General features: G+C 38.5%; 1 protein-coding gene across 1 annotated transcript in view; it reads right to left on the bottom strand.

The window, feature by feature from the left end:
• LOC308268738 (uncharacterized protein) overlaps nucleotides 1-19,163 on the bottom strand; it is a gene marked incomplete at both ends in the record, with an annotated part of 95,131 nt that overhangs the window by 9,554 nt on the left and 66,414 nt on the right. The window contains 9 exons of the mRNA XM_080703846.1: nucleotides 3,022-3,085; nucleotides 4,515-4,642; nucleotides 5,937-6,085; nucleotides 7,645-7,733; nucleotides 7,996-8,109; nucleotides 9,630-9,729; nucleotides 10,287-10,339; nucleotides 12,385-12,478; nucleotides 14,363-14,435. Of these exons, the coding sequence (XP_080559972.1) occupies nucleotides 3,022-3,085; nucleotides 4,515-4,642; nucleotides 5,937-6,085; nucleotides 7,645-7,733; nucleotides 7,996-8,109; nucleotides 9,630-9,729; nucleotides 10,287-10,339; nucleotides 12,385-12,478; nucleotides 14,363-14,435 (864 nt within the window). The remainder of the gene's footprint in view (nucleotides 1-3,021; nucleotides 3,086-4,514; nucleotides 4,643-5,936; nucleotides 6,086-7,644; nucleotides 7,734-7,995; nucleotides 8,110-9,629; nucleotides 9,730-10,286; nucleotides 10,340-12,384; nucleotides 12,479-14,362; nucleotides 14,436-19,163) is intronic.

The following is a 19,163-nucleotide window of genomic DNA, read 5'->3' as shown; positions in this document are numbered from 1 at the left end:
TGGTACTGGGGATTGAACCCAGGAACTTTCTACCTTTGAGATCCATCCAAAGCCCTATTTTATTATTTTTCTTTGCAAAAGGATCTCACTAAATTGCTGAAAGCCTCATTAAATTGCTGAGACTGGTCTTGAACTGGTAAGGTCAGCCAATCTCTGTCCCATTATAGGTGCGTGTCACTACACTTGACCAATTGAAACATTAATTCTTTGCCACATATCAAGTGGTAAATAGTCACACATATCTAGTGGAAATCCCATTGAATTACAGTAAAATATTGTCTTTATTACAGAAATTCCTATGCCGCCAGAGAGATAAATTGATATATAAATGAATAGAAGATATAGACATGGATATGTTCCAGAGATTGTCAGCCTATCTCTGATCTAGAGCCCATTGGTAAATATTCAGGACTTTGGTGAGATTATTATTATTATTATTATTATTATTATTAGTAGTAGTAGTAGTAGTAGTAGTAGTGGGGTAGAACCCAGAGGCTTTCTACCTCTGAGCTATACTCCCAGATCTATTTTATATTTTATTTGGAAACAGGGTCTCACTAAGTTGCCGAAAGCTGAGGCAGGCTTTCAACCTCTACGATTCTCCTGTCTCAGCCTCCCAAGAGCGGGTATTACAAGCGTGCACCACCACGCCCGGCTTGGTGAGATTATTAACAAACCACTGGGAGGTTCATATTGAAACTGATAAAATTATTGAATTTATATCATAGCAACAGGCTATATCTCAACTTTTTTAGAAAGAATCAGCTTGTGAATATCACCAAATATGAATATACATAAAATATTTGTATTTCTCTAATTGGTGTATTTTCTTAGGTTTGTATTTTCTTAGCTTTGCCCACTTAAAGGAGGTAGAAGAAAAACAAAATCCCAGTACCCCTAGTCACACTAGCTCTGAGATTTTGGTGTTGAACTCTTATTTCTCCTATTTATTTCTCAATTTTAAAAAAGCTCTCCTTGGAGAAATGGCTAATTTCTGGTTTTGGGGGGGGGAAATAGAAAAGAAACCTTGAATATCTTCCACTAAAAATTAAGGCATTTCTCAGAAAATAATAAATTAAAAAGACATAGAATACTCTGGATTTTTAGGAGACTAGAGGGGGATTTGTCAAAACTCACAGAATGCACAAGACCATAAATGAATTCTAATATTAACTACGGGTTTTGGGTGATGATAATGTGTCCATGTGGATTCATAAATTATCATGAAAGTAGCACTCTGGTAGGGTTGCTAGCAGTGGGAGAGTGTCTGCACATGTGGGAGATTGCATATGATGGGTCTGGAATACTTGGGAAATCTCTATATTTTCCATCAGTTTTGCTATGCAGAACACTGCTCCAAAACATTACATTTTAGGAAATTAAAAAATTTTGGAAAGAAAGAGAAAGATCCAGAAGGCCAAGTTAAAAAAAAAAAAAAAAAAAAAAAAAAAAAAAAAAGCTTTGAGTGGACAAGCCCAAGAGAATTAAAAAAAAAAAAAAAAAAACACCATTTAAAAAATTTATCCACTATTTTCTTTGCCTGGTGCTGTTTTAGAAACACAATGGCAATGGTGACAAACTAAAAGCCCTTGCAATTTTGGAGCCAGCATTTTTTTGAAACTGGATTACATTCATAACTGGATTACATTCATTTTGCTCTCAAGCAGATATAGCCAAATACTATGTCCACTTACATTAGTTGACAGGAACATTAGACTGAAAAGGAGAAAGGATTAACCTAATTATACTCACATAAGATAGTATGAACATGGAGCCAGGTACGGTGGCACACACTTGTAATCCCAGCATTTGGGAGAATGAGACTGGAGGTTTGCGGTTCACAGACACCCTCAGCTACTTAGTGAGGACCTCCATAACTTAGTGAGACCCTGTTTCAAAAAATAAAAGACTAAAAATAGGGCAGGGTCTGGGTCTGTAGCTTGGAGGTTGAATGCCCCTGGGTTCCATCCCTGGTACCGCCAAAAAGAAAAAGAAAAAAAAAGCTAGTATGAACACTGTATCTCTGTATCTAGATGAAAATTTTAATTCTGTATATAATAATATTCCCCAGGAGATAAAATGGAAATTAACTATGTGTAGATTTGGGAGAAGAATAACTAACCAAAATTACTTTTGTCACTGAAGGAAAGGAGCTAGTGGAAAGAAATTCTGATGACTAGTAAAATCCCTCCTTCTTCCTTAAATGTTAAAAATCCTCATTAAAGACTTGCTATCTGTCAGAATATAAAAGTCACAGACCAGAGAAGTAATATAATTCACAGAATTAAAGGGGCTGAAAATGTTAAAAAAAAAACCCTGAGTAATGACAAGAAGAGAGTAAATGGTGAAGAAATACAATCACACCGATATAAATACATGAGTATATGAAGATCAAACAAATATATAAGAGGAAAGTACTTCCCATATACTGGGTGCTGAATCATAAATATAGAAGAAATTATGAAGTTTGAAAGTCACTATTTTCCACTATGATAGTAATAATGATTTTAGTCAAAACAATACATGAGTGCTAAAACTAGTAAATGACAATATAAAAAGGAACAGAATTATTTGCAAAGTAACAAAAGCTTCTTCCAGAAGTCACTAATTCATTATGAAATGAAAAATAAATCTTTAAAATAGGTGAAGCCACTGAGCATATTTTCACCAAGCATTCCAGGTGAACATCACTCTCACTGGGACAGTTGTCTGATTGGATGTCTAGATCAAATTTCCAGGTTGAGGGTCAGATTTAGTGGCTCTGGATGAGGCTGAGAATCAGCATTTATTCTGATGGAGGTGATTCAAGACCTGCTGCTCAAAATTTCACCATACTTATGTCTGTGCAATGTTAGAAAGCACCTCTCTCTGCCATATTTAATACACAAGCATATGTCTTTCTGCAATCTGATAAAAATACTTCTCAGCATGGAAATATTTTCTCCATTTCTGTTATATTTTCTGAACAACCCCCTTACCCTGAGATTTCCCATGAGCAGGTAATGAAATATCCCTGGTTACCTTTATGTGACTCTGTGTCGTTGGAGTTAGAGTTCATCATCAGTTGAAGAAAATCCACTCGGTTCTAGAAACAGACATTTCAAAGACAGAATGTCAATTGTGAAATGAGAAGTGAGTTGAGATGTAGACATTAAAGCCCTTCTGAGAATATGATTTCTTTAAGTCTGGCTAGTGTTGGCTAAATCACTAGTGAGCAACATTCATCTTTGGAGAACAGGGTGTTTCTTGAGTAAAACCAGCTATGGGTTCCAACAATTCTCACTGTTTCTTCTGTCTGTCCTTGAGTTTCTCTGGCTTCCACTTTTTTAATGCTCTTATCAGTGCATAATAATTATCATGAGGAGGTTAAAAGTGATAGAAATACATATATCATGGTGTGTTTCCCTCCAGATCCCACCCAAAATTGGTATTTATAACTTCATAAATGTACATAGCATTATTTGAGCTGTTTTCTTCATCAAGTCTCCTTATTCTTCTCCCCTACTCCCTGTACAAATTCCTTTCCAATATTCTACTGGTATCTCTATTTATCTAACTCTTTATTTTCTAATTCCTCTCTAGCTTCTCTATATAAAATAAAACATACATCTCTGAACTTTCCAACACTTGCTGATATCACCAGCTTAATGTCTCTAGTTCCTTGCATTTTCCTGTAAGTAACATAACTTTGTTCTCTGGTTTCTTACCACAGGTTCTGGCCTGAGAATGGCTGGTTTCCTCTCCTAGCACATTTAGTTGTTGAGAAAGAATTTCTAGATTTCAGTCCTTTCTGTTCTTCTATCTTAATTTCTATTAAATGATCCCACAAGTTTATCTACTGCCATTTCCAGAGCTCATTACCTTGTGTTGTCTGAGCATCTTCAAATTCTCCATAAATCTAGAATACGATAAAACTCTCAGTGACACCTAGGATGCCTATCACAGCTCCTTGACCTGGAGACATTCTTGTGCTGCCTCCAACCTGTATGACCCAAAGCTGACTTATCCAGCACGCACCCCAAATGCTCAGTAGACACCCATGCCACTCCAGGCCAGGAGAGGGCTCCAACTCAATATGGATCAAACTCTATCAGGGAGCATTCCATGGAAAATGTGTCCATTAAGAAGCTTGGAATTGAGATAATTCAAGGGTATTACATTATTTGGGGACATGATAATGCTAGCAAATATAGCTTTTGAATAGTAATTTTTATTATTTGGCAATTTATTGAAAATGGGTAATTGCAAAGATGTTGTTTTAAGAATACACATACTATACACAGTAGTTTTTATTCTATTGCTAATGTTAAAATCTATCACTGACCAATTCTCATAGCAAAATCCAAATCTCCACCTTTCTTATTTTCTTCAAAATATAAAAAAATCTCCTGCTTTAAACTTTGAGTTCTCCATCTGTTCCTAACAAAATGCAGAGGTAGTTATGCAAATTACATGTATTTAGCTCAATTTATTATCAAAAGTGAACAATTTCATGTCACAAAACCCCATTTTACCTTCTCCTTAGCTTTAATACGATTTTCTTTTGTTTTTTTTACAAATTCCTTGAAAAATTCCGTAGATTCACTTGGAAAAATGTAGAGATTTAACATCTCATATATTGGGGTAAGGAATGGAAAGAGTACTGTAGACAAAAGAAGAGAAACTTTCATGAAAATGGAATTTTACTTGGAGCAATTTTACTCTTCTTTAAAAAAATAGTGGAATAATAGTCATCAGCATTCCTAAGGAGAGGCCACTCACTCTGTGACCTTGCATCAGGCTCTAGGCCACTAGCTGAGCAAGGGAACATCCACACATATGCTACCACCATAGTGAGATCAGTGGCTTCCACTGAAGTTTGCAGTGACCAAACCAGTAGGATTAAATTTGCTGAACTCTTACCCTTTACCTACTGAACTAGAACTAGAATATTTATAATAGACATGATTATTGTCAGATATAATTAATTATACTGTTTTAGAAAGGGCAGTCAGGAATGAACTAATACAGCACATGTTCCTCAACCACCAGGGAATAACACCAGAAATAAAGAATAGAAAGAAAATTACAAAACTCCAAAATATAGGCAAATTAAATATACTCCTTGGTAACCAATGGCTCAAAGTAGAATTAAAGAAATTAATTACAAATTATTTTGAGATGAATGAAAGTAAAGACAACATACACAACTTGTGGCATGATGACAAAGCAGTACTCCAAATGAAAGATAATTTATATATTTTTAAATCCCAAATACTCATGGGAATATACAAAATTTTCAGCATATATCCAATCTCCTGCATCTCTGTCTCCTACTAAGGTTCTCCCCACCATCTACCCTGACTATCCACATGGACCTTTCTGTCCTCTGCTGGTTCAGGGGCATCAGGAACACCAGGAGAGATACGTTGGGCACCACAGTGTACCTGCCCAGGCACTCACATTTGGCTGGTCACACTCATCAATAGTTGGTTTTGTATGCACAGAATGTATTCGTGACATTGAATAGAAATGCCCTCTAGTATCTCTGTATTCATCTTGATGTGGAAATCAAGTCATTCTACAGAGCATTCTGTTTTGGCTGTGATCCTAGGAGTAAAACTAAACAAGAATACAAACCACATTCCAGTCTGGTGTTTTCTCTCCACCTACAGGCTATACTTTTACTGTATTTCTTCATACTTGAAACTCATTCTGCTATTTTAATATCTGGGTACAAACATGAGGGTGCATGTTCCCTCCAGGTGCATAATTCCTCTCATTATGTTGTCTCATACTGCTACAGAGTGCTCTGTACTCTGTCAATCAACAACTGACAATTATGACAAATTGAATTTTACATTTTAAATGGGAAATTATTGGCATCTGAGGTATCTATCAATGACATTTGTAAGTGAGGGTGGAAGAGGAAGAGAAATAAGAAATAGTCTACTCACCTACTGAGAAAACAAGTGGACTGAGGAAATCAAAGTCTATAAACTTCTTGACTTTGTCCAAAAAGGGATCTTGTGGGTTATTGAGGGAATCAACATCCACTCCAAATGATGTGGCAGTGATCACGTCCATGCTGTAGGCCCCAAAGATGCTGAGGAAGAAAGACATGAAAGTTAAAATCTGTGCCTCTTCCCAGTCCTTCTACCAATTGTGAAGTAAGAAGTGGGAGGAAATTCTCAGACCTCATCAATACAAGTTGAGAGTTAGGCTATATAAGAAGTATCTGCTGGCCATCCCAAAACCATATGGTCCCCTCACATTCACTAACTGAACAAATGCTGGTGATGAAGCCACCCTTGTACTACAGTGACAGTGATACTAAGGTGAAGTAAACTCATTTTGAGCTCAAGAAGCTTGGTCATACAGAGAAAGACACCCAAGATCTAATAAATTATAGCAGTATAAGTGGAGGGTAGACAATAATAGCTATGTAAGCATCAAGTTTCAGAAGGACAAGGGTGGAGTAATAAAATCTTCCTGGTAACTCAATTAAAATTACCTTGATCCTGGTCTTGTCTAAGTACAGAGTCTGTGCCCAGGACTAATTTCTCATCAGCACATTGCACAGTATCAACATCCTGATAAGAGTAAGTGGAGCAAGATTGTTGCTTCTCCACACCCCCTCCTACAGTTCCCAAGAGACCCTTTTCCCCACTAAAGGAGTCTGAGGCTGCCATGAGAGCAGAGTCATTTCTGAACAGGGTTAAAACCAATAATGTCCTCATTTCAAAATAATAGTAAAAAAAATCCCAAAATAAACTTGGGGATCCTCTAACTTACAGAACACATGTCCCCAATTAGCACAGGAAGGTCAGCATGTACACCTGTGGTTCTGGCAAAACTAGATAGTCTAGTTTATACAATAAAGTATATTGTTCATCTATCATTAGCTTTACGAGTACCATTCACCTTGTGAATGGAAGAATAATTGCTAGAAATTTTTAATATTGAACATTAAAATGAGCAAATAATGTGATCTAACTGAGGCTGGTGGGAAGGAGGAAAATGGAAATTCTCTAATGCACATGATGTACATTCACAAACAAGTCAAAGTCAATTGCTAAGCCAAACATGAGAAGGAAGTATAGGAGAGGGAATGAAGTGGGATATGGAAAGGGCTAAATGAGTGATGTGTGCATTTATTCCTCTACCATCTTGTACCCCATTAAGATGCATTACTACAATGTTCCAATAAAAAAAATGGAAAATTATGTAGGTATCCTCAGCAAAAGCATGAAGATTTAAAATTCTTCCAAGTTTCATATTTTAGCTTCCCTACCCTGGTAATTGCCTCTAAAATGTACCAAGTACTTTTATTTCTCATCATCACCTACTCTCTAGACTCACAACTTCAGTATGAGTATGTTTCTTCTTTCTAAACTATATAGTTTGTCCTGTGAATATCTAATGTGATATGCAAAGAGCTAAACTAATCCCAGATCCTATACATAGAGAAAAAAAACCCATTCCCCCCAGATAGCCTGCCTCCCTCTAGAGATGCCTTTTTATGATTGGCCCATTGCAGTGTTATCTCCACACCCCTTCCTTGTGTGGTCATTGAAGTAACTCTACAGTGGGAGTGGCTCCCTGGAAAACAGCTGGAGGGTCTCATGACAGAGCTCAAAAAACAGAAGTTGCAGTGCTCCTTACTCTTTCATGGTGACAGGCTCGCCTTTGTCTGCTTTTTGCTTCAGATTTTTCACCAACACATCTCCATAGTGATCAATGATGGGGAACATCTAAGTACAAAACACAATATGACCCACAGTTATACATGGAGACTCAAGTCCAACACAGACAAGATACTCTTGATCATGAATCCATAAGTGAAATTTCTTAATAAATTGTAAAAAGGGCCTTCTAGGCTATAAGGACAAAAGAACATTCTTAGAAAGCTCTACCTTAAATGACCACAGCTTGGAAAGGGACTATAATCTCATTCTCTCCCTGTCCTTAGATTCACTATTTTATTCTCAGTGAAAAGTCCTCTTCTTTTATTACCTCTTTGAGTTTCCCACTGGTGAAAGTTGGAGACAGCACTGTTCTAATTCTCTTCCATTCTTCATCCTTAGATATGGAGAGAGCTGTCTTCATAAATCCCACTGGACCAAAATCCTGTAATACCAAATGAAACGTAATTTGTCCTTTGTAAGCATAGGGATATTTATAGTTGTATAATTTATTGAATGGACATCACTTATTTAATAAATATTTAGTTACTGTCTACTAGGTGTTTGGCACCAGGATGGATACACCATCAATATTTATCTCCATTGCCTCTTCTCCTATGATGATAAAAATTCAGCTGAATAGGAAGAGAAGGAAAATTCCTCTACTTGATAAGGATAGTCTACAGAAACTATAAAGATATAAAGATAGTTACAGAAAAAAAAACCTCCAGCTAATGTCACATGTCATTGTGAAAGGCAGAATGTTTCCCATTAAGATCAGGATCATTAAAAATCATCCCCTCTCACCATTACTCAGTACCATCCTGAAAGTACTAGGTAGTGAAATAAGGGAAAATTTTAAATAAAAGCATATAGATTGTGAAGGGAAAGTAGAAGTGCCCATATATTATGGAGATATCCTTATCAATGTAAACAATATCAGAGTACACACAAATAATTTCTAAGACTCATAACTTTGTTTGGCAATGTTCTTGATACAAGGTCAACACAGAATTCACTTGCACTGTGTGTAGCCACAATAATAGGCAAAAATATTAAGAACATCAAACTACTTACAAACACCCCAAAGAAAATGACATATTTTGGGTATATATCTGAACAAGGTATATATAGGGATTCTATGCTGAAGGCTAAAAAATGTTGATGAAAGGAATCCACAAAAGCTAAAAAAAAAAAGAGAGAGAGAGAGAGAGAGAGAGGCTCAGTTTGTTCATATGTGCATGTGATTAATTTGCATATAGGTACACAGGTGCACACAAACAAACACACAAACAAGAATACAGACAACTGAGAAAGTGGAAATAAGATCCATGAGTTGTGTTAATTTCAATTGCTTTTTTTATTGGCAGCAACATATTTAATACTAGTGCAAGACATTATTTTTAGGAAAGAGGCATAATAAAGGTAACTTCCTTACTTTTCTGGCAATTTACTATAAATCTAATATTTAAAAAAAATAAAAATTTTAGGGAATTTTCTTCTTTCCCCCTCCCATCTCCTACATTCACAATCATATCAAAATCAATCACTAAACTAAACATGAGAAGGAGGGAAGATGGAGGGAATGGGGTGGAAGTTGAGGAAAGACTAAAAGAGTGATGTGTACATGTTTTCCTCTATCATCTTGTACTCCTTTAAGATGTATGATTATAATGCATGAATAAAAATAAATAAATAAATAATTTAAATAATAAAGTATAGTTATTTTTAAAAGATGTATGCCTGCTGGACATAGTGGCACATGCCTATAATCCCAGCACTTGGAAGGCTCAGACAAGAGGACTACAGATTGAAAATTAGACACAGCAATTTAGCAAGACTTATCAACCAGAAAGACTCTGTTTCAAAATAAAAATAAAAGGGGCTCTGGGAGTAGCTGGGAGGTAGAATGCCCCTGGATTCAATCCCATGTAAAAAAAAATTTTTTTTAAAGTGTATGCCTACCCGCCGGTTTGTAAAGATAGAATAACATTCTTTCACCATCACTGTTTTGATCATCTCTGGATCTGTGATAACCAGAACAGGCATTCGACCATCATACAACCTGAATGTGAAAAAGAAGGCAGATTAAACCTAATAAGCCAGGTTTAACACCTGGGATTGTACCTAGGAAACCAGAATTTTATCCTGATGTAATATAATCTACACTCCTGGTTGTACAACACACAGCAAGATTAGCTCCCAGTTCAATTGAACAATTTAATCACAAAAGTCACTGGAGTGTCCACAAAATGTGGCATATGTAGGTCAGGCAAGGAAGAGACGGAAAGATAAATGACTCCTTAAAGAGAGCATTATTGGAAATATCAGGGGAACATACATGTGGTATGCATGGTCCCATCAAATATGTATGTTCCACATTCGCCATAAGTTTAGTATTTTTAACATGTTCTAATATCTTTACTGAGCTTGTTGATCATGGTAGAATACTTGCCTAGCATAGGTGAGACACGAGGTTAGATCCCCACAAGAAATGGACAAAATATTTAAAATCTAAAAATGATCTGGATGTGGTAATGCATGCTTTTAATTTTAATACTTGGGTGGCTGATATAGGAGGATCATGGATAGCCTCAGAAAGGATCTTTCCAAAATACTCACCCCCATATTTTCCCATATTTTTTATAGCACTCTTCATCAAATTTCCAAGTGCCCTGAAAAGAAAAACAAAATGAAAATCCGTGATGGCTCTATATATACTGATCATGGCTTTAATGGGGCACAAGTGACTGGAATTGCATGAAATCGGGGCTTGTTATCCCTCACTATCAGTTAGAGGAAGCTCTTGGAGATGGATAAGGAAAAAAGAAAATGCAAGAGATACTTGAAATGGAGAATTTAAAGTCATCCTTGAGTTTTCTCTAAGTATTGTATATATTACAAGAATTGTCTTGGTCAATGAATCTTATTTTTTATTTTTTATTTTATTTTACTTTTTGAGGGTCTGGGGATGGAACCCAGGGGCATTCTACCCTCTGAGCTACACCCTCTGCCCTCTTTTTTATTCTTTATTTTGAAACCAGGTCTCACTGAGTTCCAGAGGGCCTCACTAAGTAGCTGAGGCTGTCTGTGAACTGCAATCCTCCAGTCTCAGCCTCCTGAATGATGGGATTACAAGTGTGCACCACTACACCAGGTGGTCAATGAATCTTAACTGTTAAATTTTCTAAAGTGTTTGGGATTGTGCATGTGTTATCTCTAGAATTCTACAAACCCATGAATGCCTTCTGCTCCCACTGAAGGAATGTGAAGAAACCAATGTGAGAGACAGTGAAGTTCCAGGCACATGCACATTTTTAATCTCCTAGTTGAACATTCCTCTCTCTTTTTTTCATGCACTCTCTGTAGAATTTTGGTAGGATTAGGAAATTGAAGGCACAAGACCTCTTTAGTCTAACAGACTTATGCAAGTCTTCAGCAGGTTGTTGAGTGACAAACTGAGTAAGTGAGTGAATGACAAAGGGGACTTGGCCTCAGTGTTCCCCATCAATGTGAGCACATGTTGAGAGGCCATCCCTACTCACAAGACATGAAAAATTAAACACCAATCTGTGTTTTTACTTCTGAAAATACAAAAGACATCTTCCTGTTGCTAAGTCACACTTGCCACTGTGAACTTTAACTGTACAAATGAAGTTCTAGAAATGTGGATCTTGGGTTATCTGTACATGAAGAGGTAGTTATTGATTTTTCAAAGAGAAAAAGAAGTAAGGTATTTGTGAAGTGGTTATTAGGCAAAGAAGAGCTCATGTGCAAAAGTTAGAATCCAAGAGATAATATATGAGAGTTGGGAAAGAAAATCTGAGCAGGGATGGGCCTGAATACAGGCTTTGCTGCTGGCTTTCTGGATGAGAGGTTGGTATTGTCTATCCAGGTGCTCAGCCCTGAACCAAGTATCAGATCAGGTTAGCAATGAAGACTCAGCCAAAATCCAGTCTGTGTGACACATATTGCATTGCATTCAAACTCATGTTTTAATAATTTTGCCAAATCATTCATTCTTTAGTGATTTTATGTAAGTGATTCTGCCTTTGGTTAGAGAAACAAAACTCATTATGTGGTGAATTATCTGAAGTCAATAGACACCCGCTGTCCTGTAACAGTTATCGCCAATCCCTACTTAAACTCAACCCTAGAGTGCTCATTTTAAAGAAAAATAAACACTATCTCTCAATTCCTCAAAGAGGAATGAGTAGAAAGTAGAAAGGTAGGGGAGGGATGAAAAAATAATCACAGGGGATTTAGCAGTTCCTGAAAGAATGAAAATAATATTTGAATCTATACCAGTAGTGAACTTGGCTGCCTGAAAATGAACATTCAGAATTTTCCATTCGGAAGAAAAGAAAAGCTGCTTTATAGACTCAGGAATGAAGAAGGAAGCTTATATGTAGTGTACATAGGTTTATGGGCAGGAATCTTTACTAGACAGGAACAAAATCCTATTCCAATGCTCATAAAGTCTCAATATCATGCCATGAGCGTCCAAAGATGATGCAATAGCTTTCTGGAAGATGCTCCAAAGCTAAACCTGAGGCTGTAAAGTGCTGATAACAGACCTAGGGATACCTGGCCATAGTCTGGTTGTGGCCACACACTGTTTTGGAGAACCTGGAATCTCAGAACTTCCTACCAAGGCATAACTTTGATGGATGGAAGTAAACTAGAATTTGCAATCATGAGAAGTTCAAACAATGCTCACCTTTCGGTTGGAGAGAATATTTCCCACAAAAGGAAGTGGTTTTGGCCCAGGAATCCCCATCTTCTTAAAAATTCCATGTGAGTAGGTTCCATATCTATAAATTTAAAGAGAAAGACAAATCACAGGGATTGTGAATTTACATATATGAGGAATAACCAGTCATGAACTAAGGAAATGGCAAGGTCAAGCCAGGAAGGTGACTTGTGGGCAATAGGAACAGTGAAACCTCCAACAGCAATCCATTCACCATCTCCATTTCCACCTCTACTGTGAGACCTCCCAAACTGACAATGACTAGCTAAAGTAGCTGAAAGATTAATTCTTGCAATTCTAAAGTGAATGCTTGATACATGTCCCCATACTGGAGTTTTCCTGGAAGATTCAGAGTAAATATTTTCCAGGGGATTTAATTTATTTAAATTTAATTTTAAGAATTAAATTTAAGAATTTGCCTCTTTGGTGAAGTAGAAATTCTCATTCTACGTAGGTGAGGGGACTTGTTTTACTTCTGCACCTATGATAAGAATTTATATACCTAGATTTCCTCAATAACATGAGGTCATGGAAAGCTTATGTTACAATTTCCACTGAGGTTTTTTTTATAGTTTTCCTTTCCTCTAAGGTATGTTCATGTCTTAGTATCTATTTCTTCTTATATATGCTTTCCAAGAACAATCTGGGAATAGACATAGCATTCTTGTTTTAATAGAATGACAACTGGAATATTTATGTGCTGAGAAAGAAGGCGAGACAGAATTGCAGCCTGTAGAAGAGACACCTGTGCAACATATGGAGTTGAAGGATTCAGGCACCCTCTGCACCTTGGCCATTGACAAACAGTTACATGCACCTCTACTTTGACCTCCTTTGAATTCAAAGATTTTATGGACTTTAAATAAACTTGAACACTTTCAGAGACCTATAAGTCTTTGTTGTGAGACAATAATGATGATTTGATCTGTTGGTAAGGCTGACTGGTTCTCTCTTTCCTAAATGACACAGTTCAGAGGAATATATAATTAACAAAACAGGGATAAGGCCATTCCTCTACAAGGAATCTGTACTTCCAACTGGAGATGCTCATTTGGTAAGCACAGTGCCAGTCATAATCATATTCATAGAGATTCAATGTAAAGCTATTAGAATCCTGCCTCTACATCAACTATCTCAGTATGAAAACCCACTAAGGCTGGTGGCCCCTAGGGAAACCCTGCCTGCAACTCATCCTTGATGTGTTCTGTCCTGATACTGACAGCTGAGGTTTTTGGATGCTGCAAACCTCCCTGCTCCAATGTGACTGAGAGACATCAGGCTGGAAAAGAAGAAGGGCTAGGAGAAGAGCCTTATAATATCCACGTGAAGTTTGCAGCTGCCATTCTCACATGGTTGTCCATGTAGCAGCATATAGGGAAAATATGGCTGTACCATTTGGTAATGGTTCCACATTCCCCAAGAGTGCTTTCAGATACAAGCAAGACTTGAGTCTGAGCATTCCAGGATATATGAGGTGCACTACAGAACCTTGTATAAACCTTGATGAAGGTAAAGGAAGGGAAGCTAGAAGTCCCAATGTCCACAGAGAAAAAGATTTACACATACCTCTTCAGGAAGACAGAGAAAGGAAGGCAAAGATATTAAAACAAAAATCTAAAAATCCCAGCCACTCCCAGTATTCCCAAGGTCTGTGAAGAGGGCAAGGTTCCCACTGCACATCATGATTGGTTGTTTATAATATGCTTCTGCCAAACTCTTGTGCATTCCTCTAGGTATCACCTCAAAGTCAATCCTCCTAGACACAGAAATAAGGTGGGGTAGGGAGGGCACTCAAAGGATCTGAAGATCATAGGAAAACCCTTTGGGTTTATAGCAACTTTCCCTGTATTATCTCCTTTGACTTTCCAAAAAGAAAGGGAGTAAAGAGCCTGATGATTACCTCAACCCCATGGTTTAGAAGATAGAAGCCTGAACAGTTATTTACCGATAAAGTAGCAACAAGCTGATAGCCAGGAGAAACCAGGATTCAATGGAGAAGTTTGAAAACAGGTCCATCACTGGTTTTCTTCAGCAATTTTCTCCTCTGGGTTTTCCTTTCAGATGTATATTCTGAATTTTGCAGGGTGGTTCCTGAAGAGTTGTCTGTACTGCCAAGCAGTGATCTACTGAGGCCTTCCTGGAAGATTTATATTCTGGGAAAGGAGGTGGATCAGACATGCAGCCAGTAGAAGGGCCACCTATGCATTACTTGGACTTAGAGGAGTCAGGTGTCCTTTGCACCTTGGCCTTTGGCAATGAATCATGAACACCTCTACTTTGATCTCCTTTGAGTGCATATTCTGTGAAAAAATCAATAAAGAACTCTGCCGGGGTCATTTTAAGACCCAAATTATTTTATTCCTATAAGAAACTCAAGGGAAGCCACTGGCATTTACTTTTTTCAACTTGCAATTGTCACCATTGCTTTTATCATTCCAAATTATTTGAAATCAATAAGAAGGCTCATCTAAAGACCTTTATCCATACAATTCCCTCAGCTTCAACTGAAGCCATTGACATTAAATTCTTTCTAACTTGAGTTTTTCTCTATGGCTCACATCATTCCAACATTCATGAAATAGATCTAATAAGCTAAACATGCAGACCCTTACTTATGAAGTTTCCAAGCTTATACTTACTGGGTGACATATGGAAGACTTCTGATGCTTAAAAATCTCATATATGTCACTATCACTATAAACTAAATTATAACATAAGACTAAAATGTACCACTAAAAGTACATTTTTAAAAATCCGGGTTGAGTTCAAAAGCAATCTGGTAGAACCTTTCTTCACCATTCACCTCTGACAAATAAAAGCACTTCCTACTCTGGGAAACTTCTATCAAGAGCACATAATTATGTCAGTGGCATCTCTATACTTGGCCTCAATTGGAGGTTTCTATATGCATACTTTCAGTGGGTTGTGGGGATGTCAACAGAATACTCTGTGTGGTATTCACTGTTTATGTCCTTGGTCCCAAGCAGAATACTTCACACAGAGTGAGCATCCTGAACATTTGGTTGAGTCAAGTGTTCTTGCTGGGCCTCTGCATGTTCTTCCCTGTGAATCCCTTGTGAACACTCCATGTTGTTGGTGTTATATAATAAGAGAAAAGACCTGTGTCACAGTCACCATTACTACATGTTCAAGCAAACCCACCAGGATAATGTGGGAATGGGCTCCTCAGGGAGACACTGGAGATGGATGAAAGAGCACCAATTGATGACTGAGCACTAAAGATTCATGCTGCTCTTTGGGCATAGACAAATGCTGGGCCCAAGAATGGTCTCATCTCTCTGACATGCTACATACCTGAGAACGACTTGTGTGAAAGGACAGAAGAGATGAGCAACCTGCGTGGCCAGATGGACTCAACTAACTAGACTATCAATATTGTGACAGATATTACTATAGGCAACATACATAACACCTAAGACTCCAAAACAGGGGTGGAAATGTAGCTCAGAGGTAGAGTTCTTGACTAGTATGTGCAGGACCCTGGGCTCAATCTGTAGGACCAGATTTTAAAAAAGATTTCAAGCCGGGCGTGGTGGTGCACGCTTGTAATCCCCATGCTTGGGAGGCAGACAGGAGGATCGTGCAGGTTCTAAGCCAGCCACGTGCGCTGGCTTAGGAGACCCTGTTTAAAAATAAAAATGTAAAAATAGGTCTGGGAGGGTAGCCCAGAGGTAGAAGGGCTTCCAGGAACCCCAGTACCACCAAAAAAAAAAAAGATTTCAAAACAAAGGTCCCAGATTTTTCTTTCAGTCATTCTGGTCAATTAAGTTGGGTTCTGGCTTTTTAATGAGTGATTTCTCAAACACATGGAGAAAAGGCCTTGGAAGACACTTGGTTTTAGTCCTGTATTAGTGCTCTTTGACCCTCATGACACTTCATCACACTACTATGGCAGAGATCCCAAAACTGAGTGCTTAGAAATCATCATGACAAGTAAAAACTTAAAACATCTTCAAAAGAAAATAGAAAATACATGCTGCTCCTGTGAACATCCTTTTCTCAGTATCCTTCTGCAGAAACTGATGGGCTATGCATGACCTATAACTGAAGGAGCCAGGTACCCTTTCACAGTGGAAGTTTCACACACCTCTTAGATCTCTCTTGAGTTTATATTCTGTGAGATGTTAGTAAACACTTTTTTATTTTTTTAATTGAAAATAAATGGTATACACTTAAACTGTGCTTGGTCTCCTCCCCCCCCCCCAACTCCCTTCAATGAGTGTCCTGGGTATCCATGCTATATTCATTATTTTACACATGTTCAGATGTAGTTCCTCCATTAATCAGGTTCAGCCTTTTACCTCTCCTATCCTTTCATTCAAACTTTGCTGAGATTTCCCTTCCCTTATCTGGAGGCCCTCTAGTATTCCTAATGCTCCCTAGTTTGGGCATATTAGAGGAAACATGTGTCCCTTTTCTTTCTGTGCTTGACTGATCTCACTTAACATAATGCTTTCTAGAATTTTCCATCTTCTTGTGAATGCCATGATTTTGTTCTTCTTTATAGCTGAATATAATTCCATTGTGTGTATTTCCCATAATTTTGAAATCCATTCATCTGTTGATGGAGACCTGGGTAGGTTCCATATTTTGGCTATTACAAATTGTGCTGCTATGAACATAGGTATGCATATGTTACTGTAGTTCACTGATTTCAATCCCTTTGGAAAAATACCCATATGTGGTAGAGCTGGGTCATATGGTGGATCTATTCCCAGTTTTCTAAGGAATCTCCACACCAATCTCCATAGTGGCTGAATTAGTTCACTCTCACTAGTTTGAACTCCCACTAGTTTGAACTCTTGGTCTTTTGGCTAATATAAAGTGTAGTATCTGTTCTTATCAGTTAGTAAACACTTTAAACAGTGTTATCAGGAAGACTAAAGGTTACCAATCACTGCTGCTCATCTATTTCAAATCTGGGGTTGCTGGATACTGGCCTAAGTAGGTGGAAATGTTAATGGTAACATGTACTAATTCACAATCATCTCACTTGCTTGTATTGCTTACATTGTAGTTTCATAAGCATCCATAAATGTTTAACATTATAGTTTGTCACCTTTGGATGAAGTCTTTCTCTAGAAAGCACCAGAAGAACTCCATCAATTCCACTTAATGTGTAATAAATGAAGGCATTTATTCCTGCATGCACTGAATCAAAACCAAGCAGGTAAATACCATCCATAGGTATTATGCCAGGTGTAGGTCTAAATCTCCTAGCACAGTTTCATGTGGATGGAGAACCACATGTGTGGACTCAGATGGAGATGTGCCTCTAGCATACCTATGAAATCTCTGGACAAATAGAGCTCTTTGGAAATGTAATTAAGGAAAAGCAATGTCATAGTGCTTTAATATCAGCATAGAACAGGCATGAGAAACTCTAAAATTATCAGGGACAGCCATATAAAAAGTGCAAGAAAATGTAATGCATTTTTTACTCCTTTCCTTGACTTTAATGTGCATGTTTAATAGGGTGATGCTACCACCCCTGATTTTCAGAGATATAAAGGAGACTCTGTAACTGCAACTGGCAACTCCAAAGCTACAAATTCTAGTTAAAATAACATATATTAGGCCGGGCATGATGGCACATGCTTGTAATCCCTGCACTTGGGAGGCAGAGACAGGAGGATCGAGCAGGTTCTAAGCCAGCCGCACTGGTTTAAGAGACCCTGTTTCCAAAAAAATATAAAAAAATGGGTCTGGGAGTGTAGCCTGGAGGTATAAAGGCTTCCAGAAACCCCAGTACCACCAAAAAAAAAATAATAACATATATTAGGTTAATATGAAAGGAGAGACTTCCGGGAAGATGGCGACGGAGGAAAGCGGGGCTTATGAGCCCCGCTAACAACCAATCTCTATTACCACAAAATCAGCGCCTTTCATAGCCAGAAAACACCATCAGCAGAGAAACAAAAAATGTAATTACAAGGAACAGAGAAAAAAAGGGCTGGAAAAACGAGGCACCAGAAAGAAACCAGACCGCAGTGCTGCAGCCAGAGCCGTGGCATGGAACGGCGTGGGCGCCATCTTTTCTTGCAGCACCAGGCCTCAGAGAGGAGGGGGACTCAGAACGGAGCCCAGAGCCACAGAAGAGATATGCCGGCCTCATGCCCGAGGACGTGGCAGCAGCACCTTACTGCCAGCGGCAGCGGCGAGTTCACCTGATGGCACCAGACCAACGCACTGAACAGCCCACCAGGCTCCAGAGAGGAGTGGTGGACAGCGAGCTGAGGTGAGCCACTGCGGATCAGCTGGGAGGAATTGGGCAGATTTTTCGGCGCAGGGAGCATCTGAAGCTCCCAGGGGCTGGGCTCAGCATACCCTGCAGGGACTCAGAGCAGAGCTCAAAAACAGAGAAGAAATACGCCAGCCTCATGGCCGAAGGTGTGGCAGTGGTGCCATATTGCCACTGGCGGCAGCAGCAAATTCACCGAGTCCACTACAGTTCCATCAGCGCACTCAACAAGAGTGAGTGAAATTGCGGCCCCTAGAGGAGAAATCCCAGTACTGCACTCCCAGGGACTGGACCCACTGGGGGAGTGGCAGTGGCAGAGATATCACACCATAGCAACAATTCCCTGCAGGAGAACACCCAACCTGGCACTCCCCATGATCTAAAGCTGCCTTGATTGACTCCCTGGGTGTCTGAGACTTTGCAATACAAACTAGTAAAGGAGTAGTGGTGACTGAGATACCACAGACTCGAGATCCAGAGCACC

This window comes from Muscardinus avellanarius (genome assembly GCF_963383645.1).
Source record: "Muscardinus avellanarius genome assembly, chromosome: 10".
Taxonomy (NCBI): domain Eukaryota; kingdom Metazoa; phylum Chordata; class Mammalia; order Rodentia; family Gliridae; genus Muscardinus; species Muscardinus avellanarius.
The sequence above is the reverse complement of the archived record's forward strand: the minus strand, read 5'-3'. Positions and strand labels throughout refer to the sequence as shown.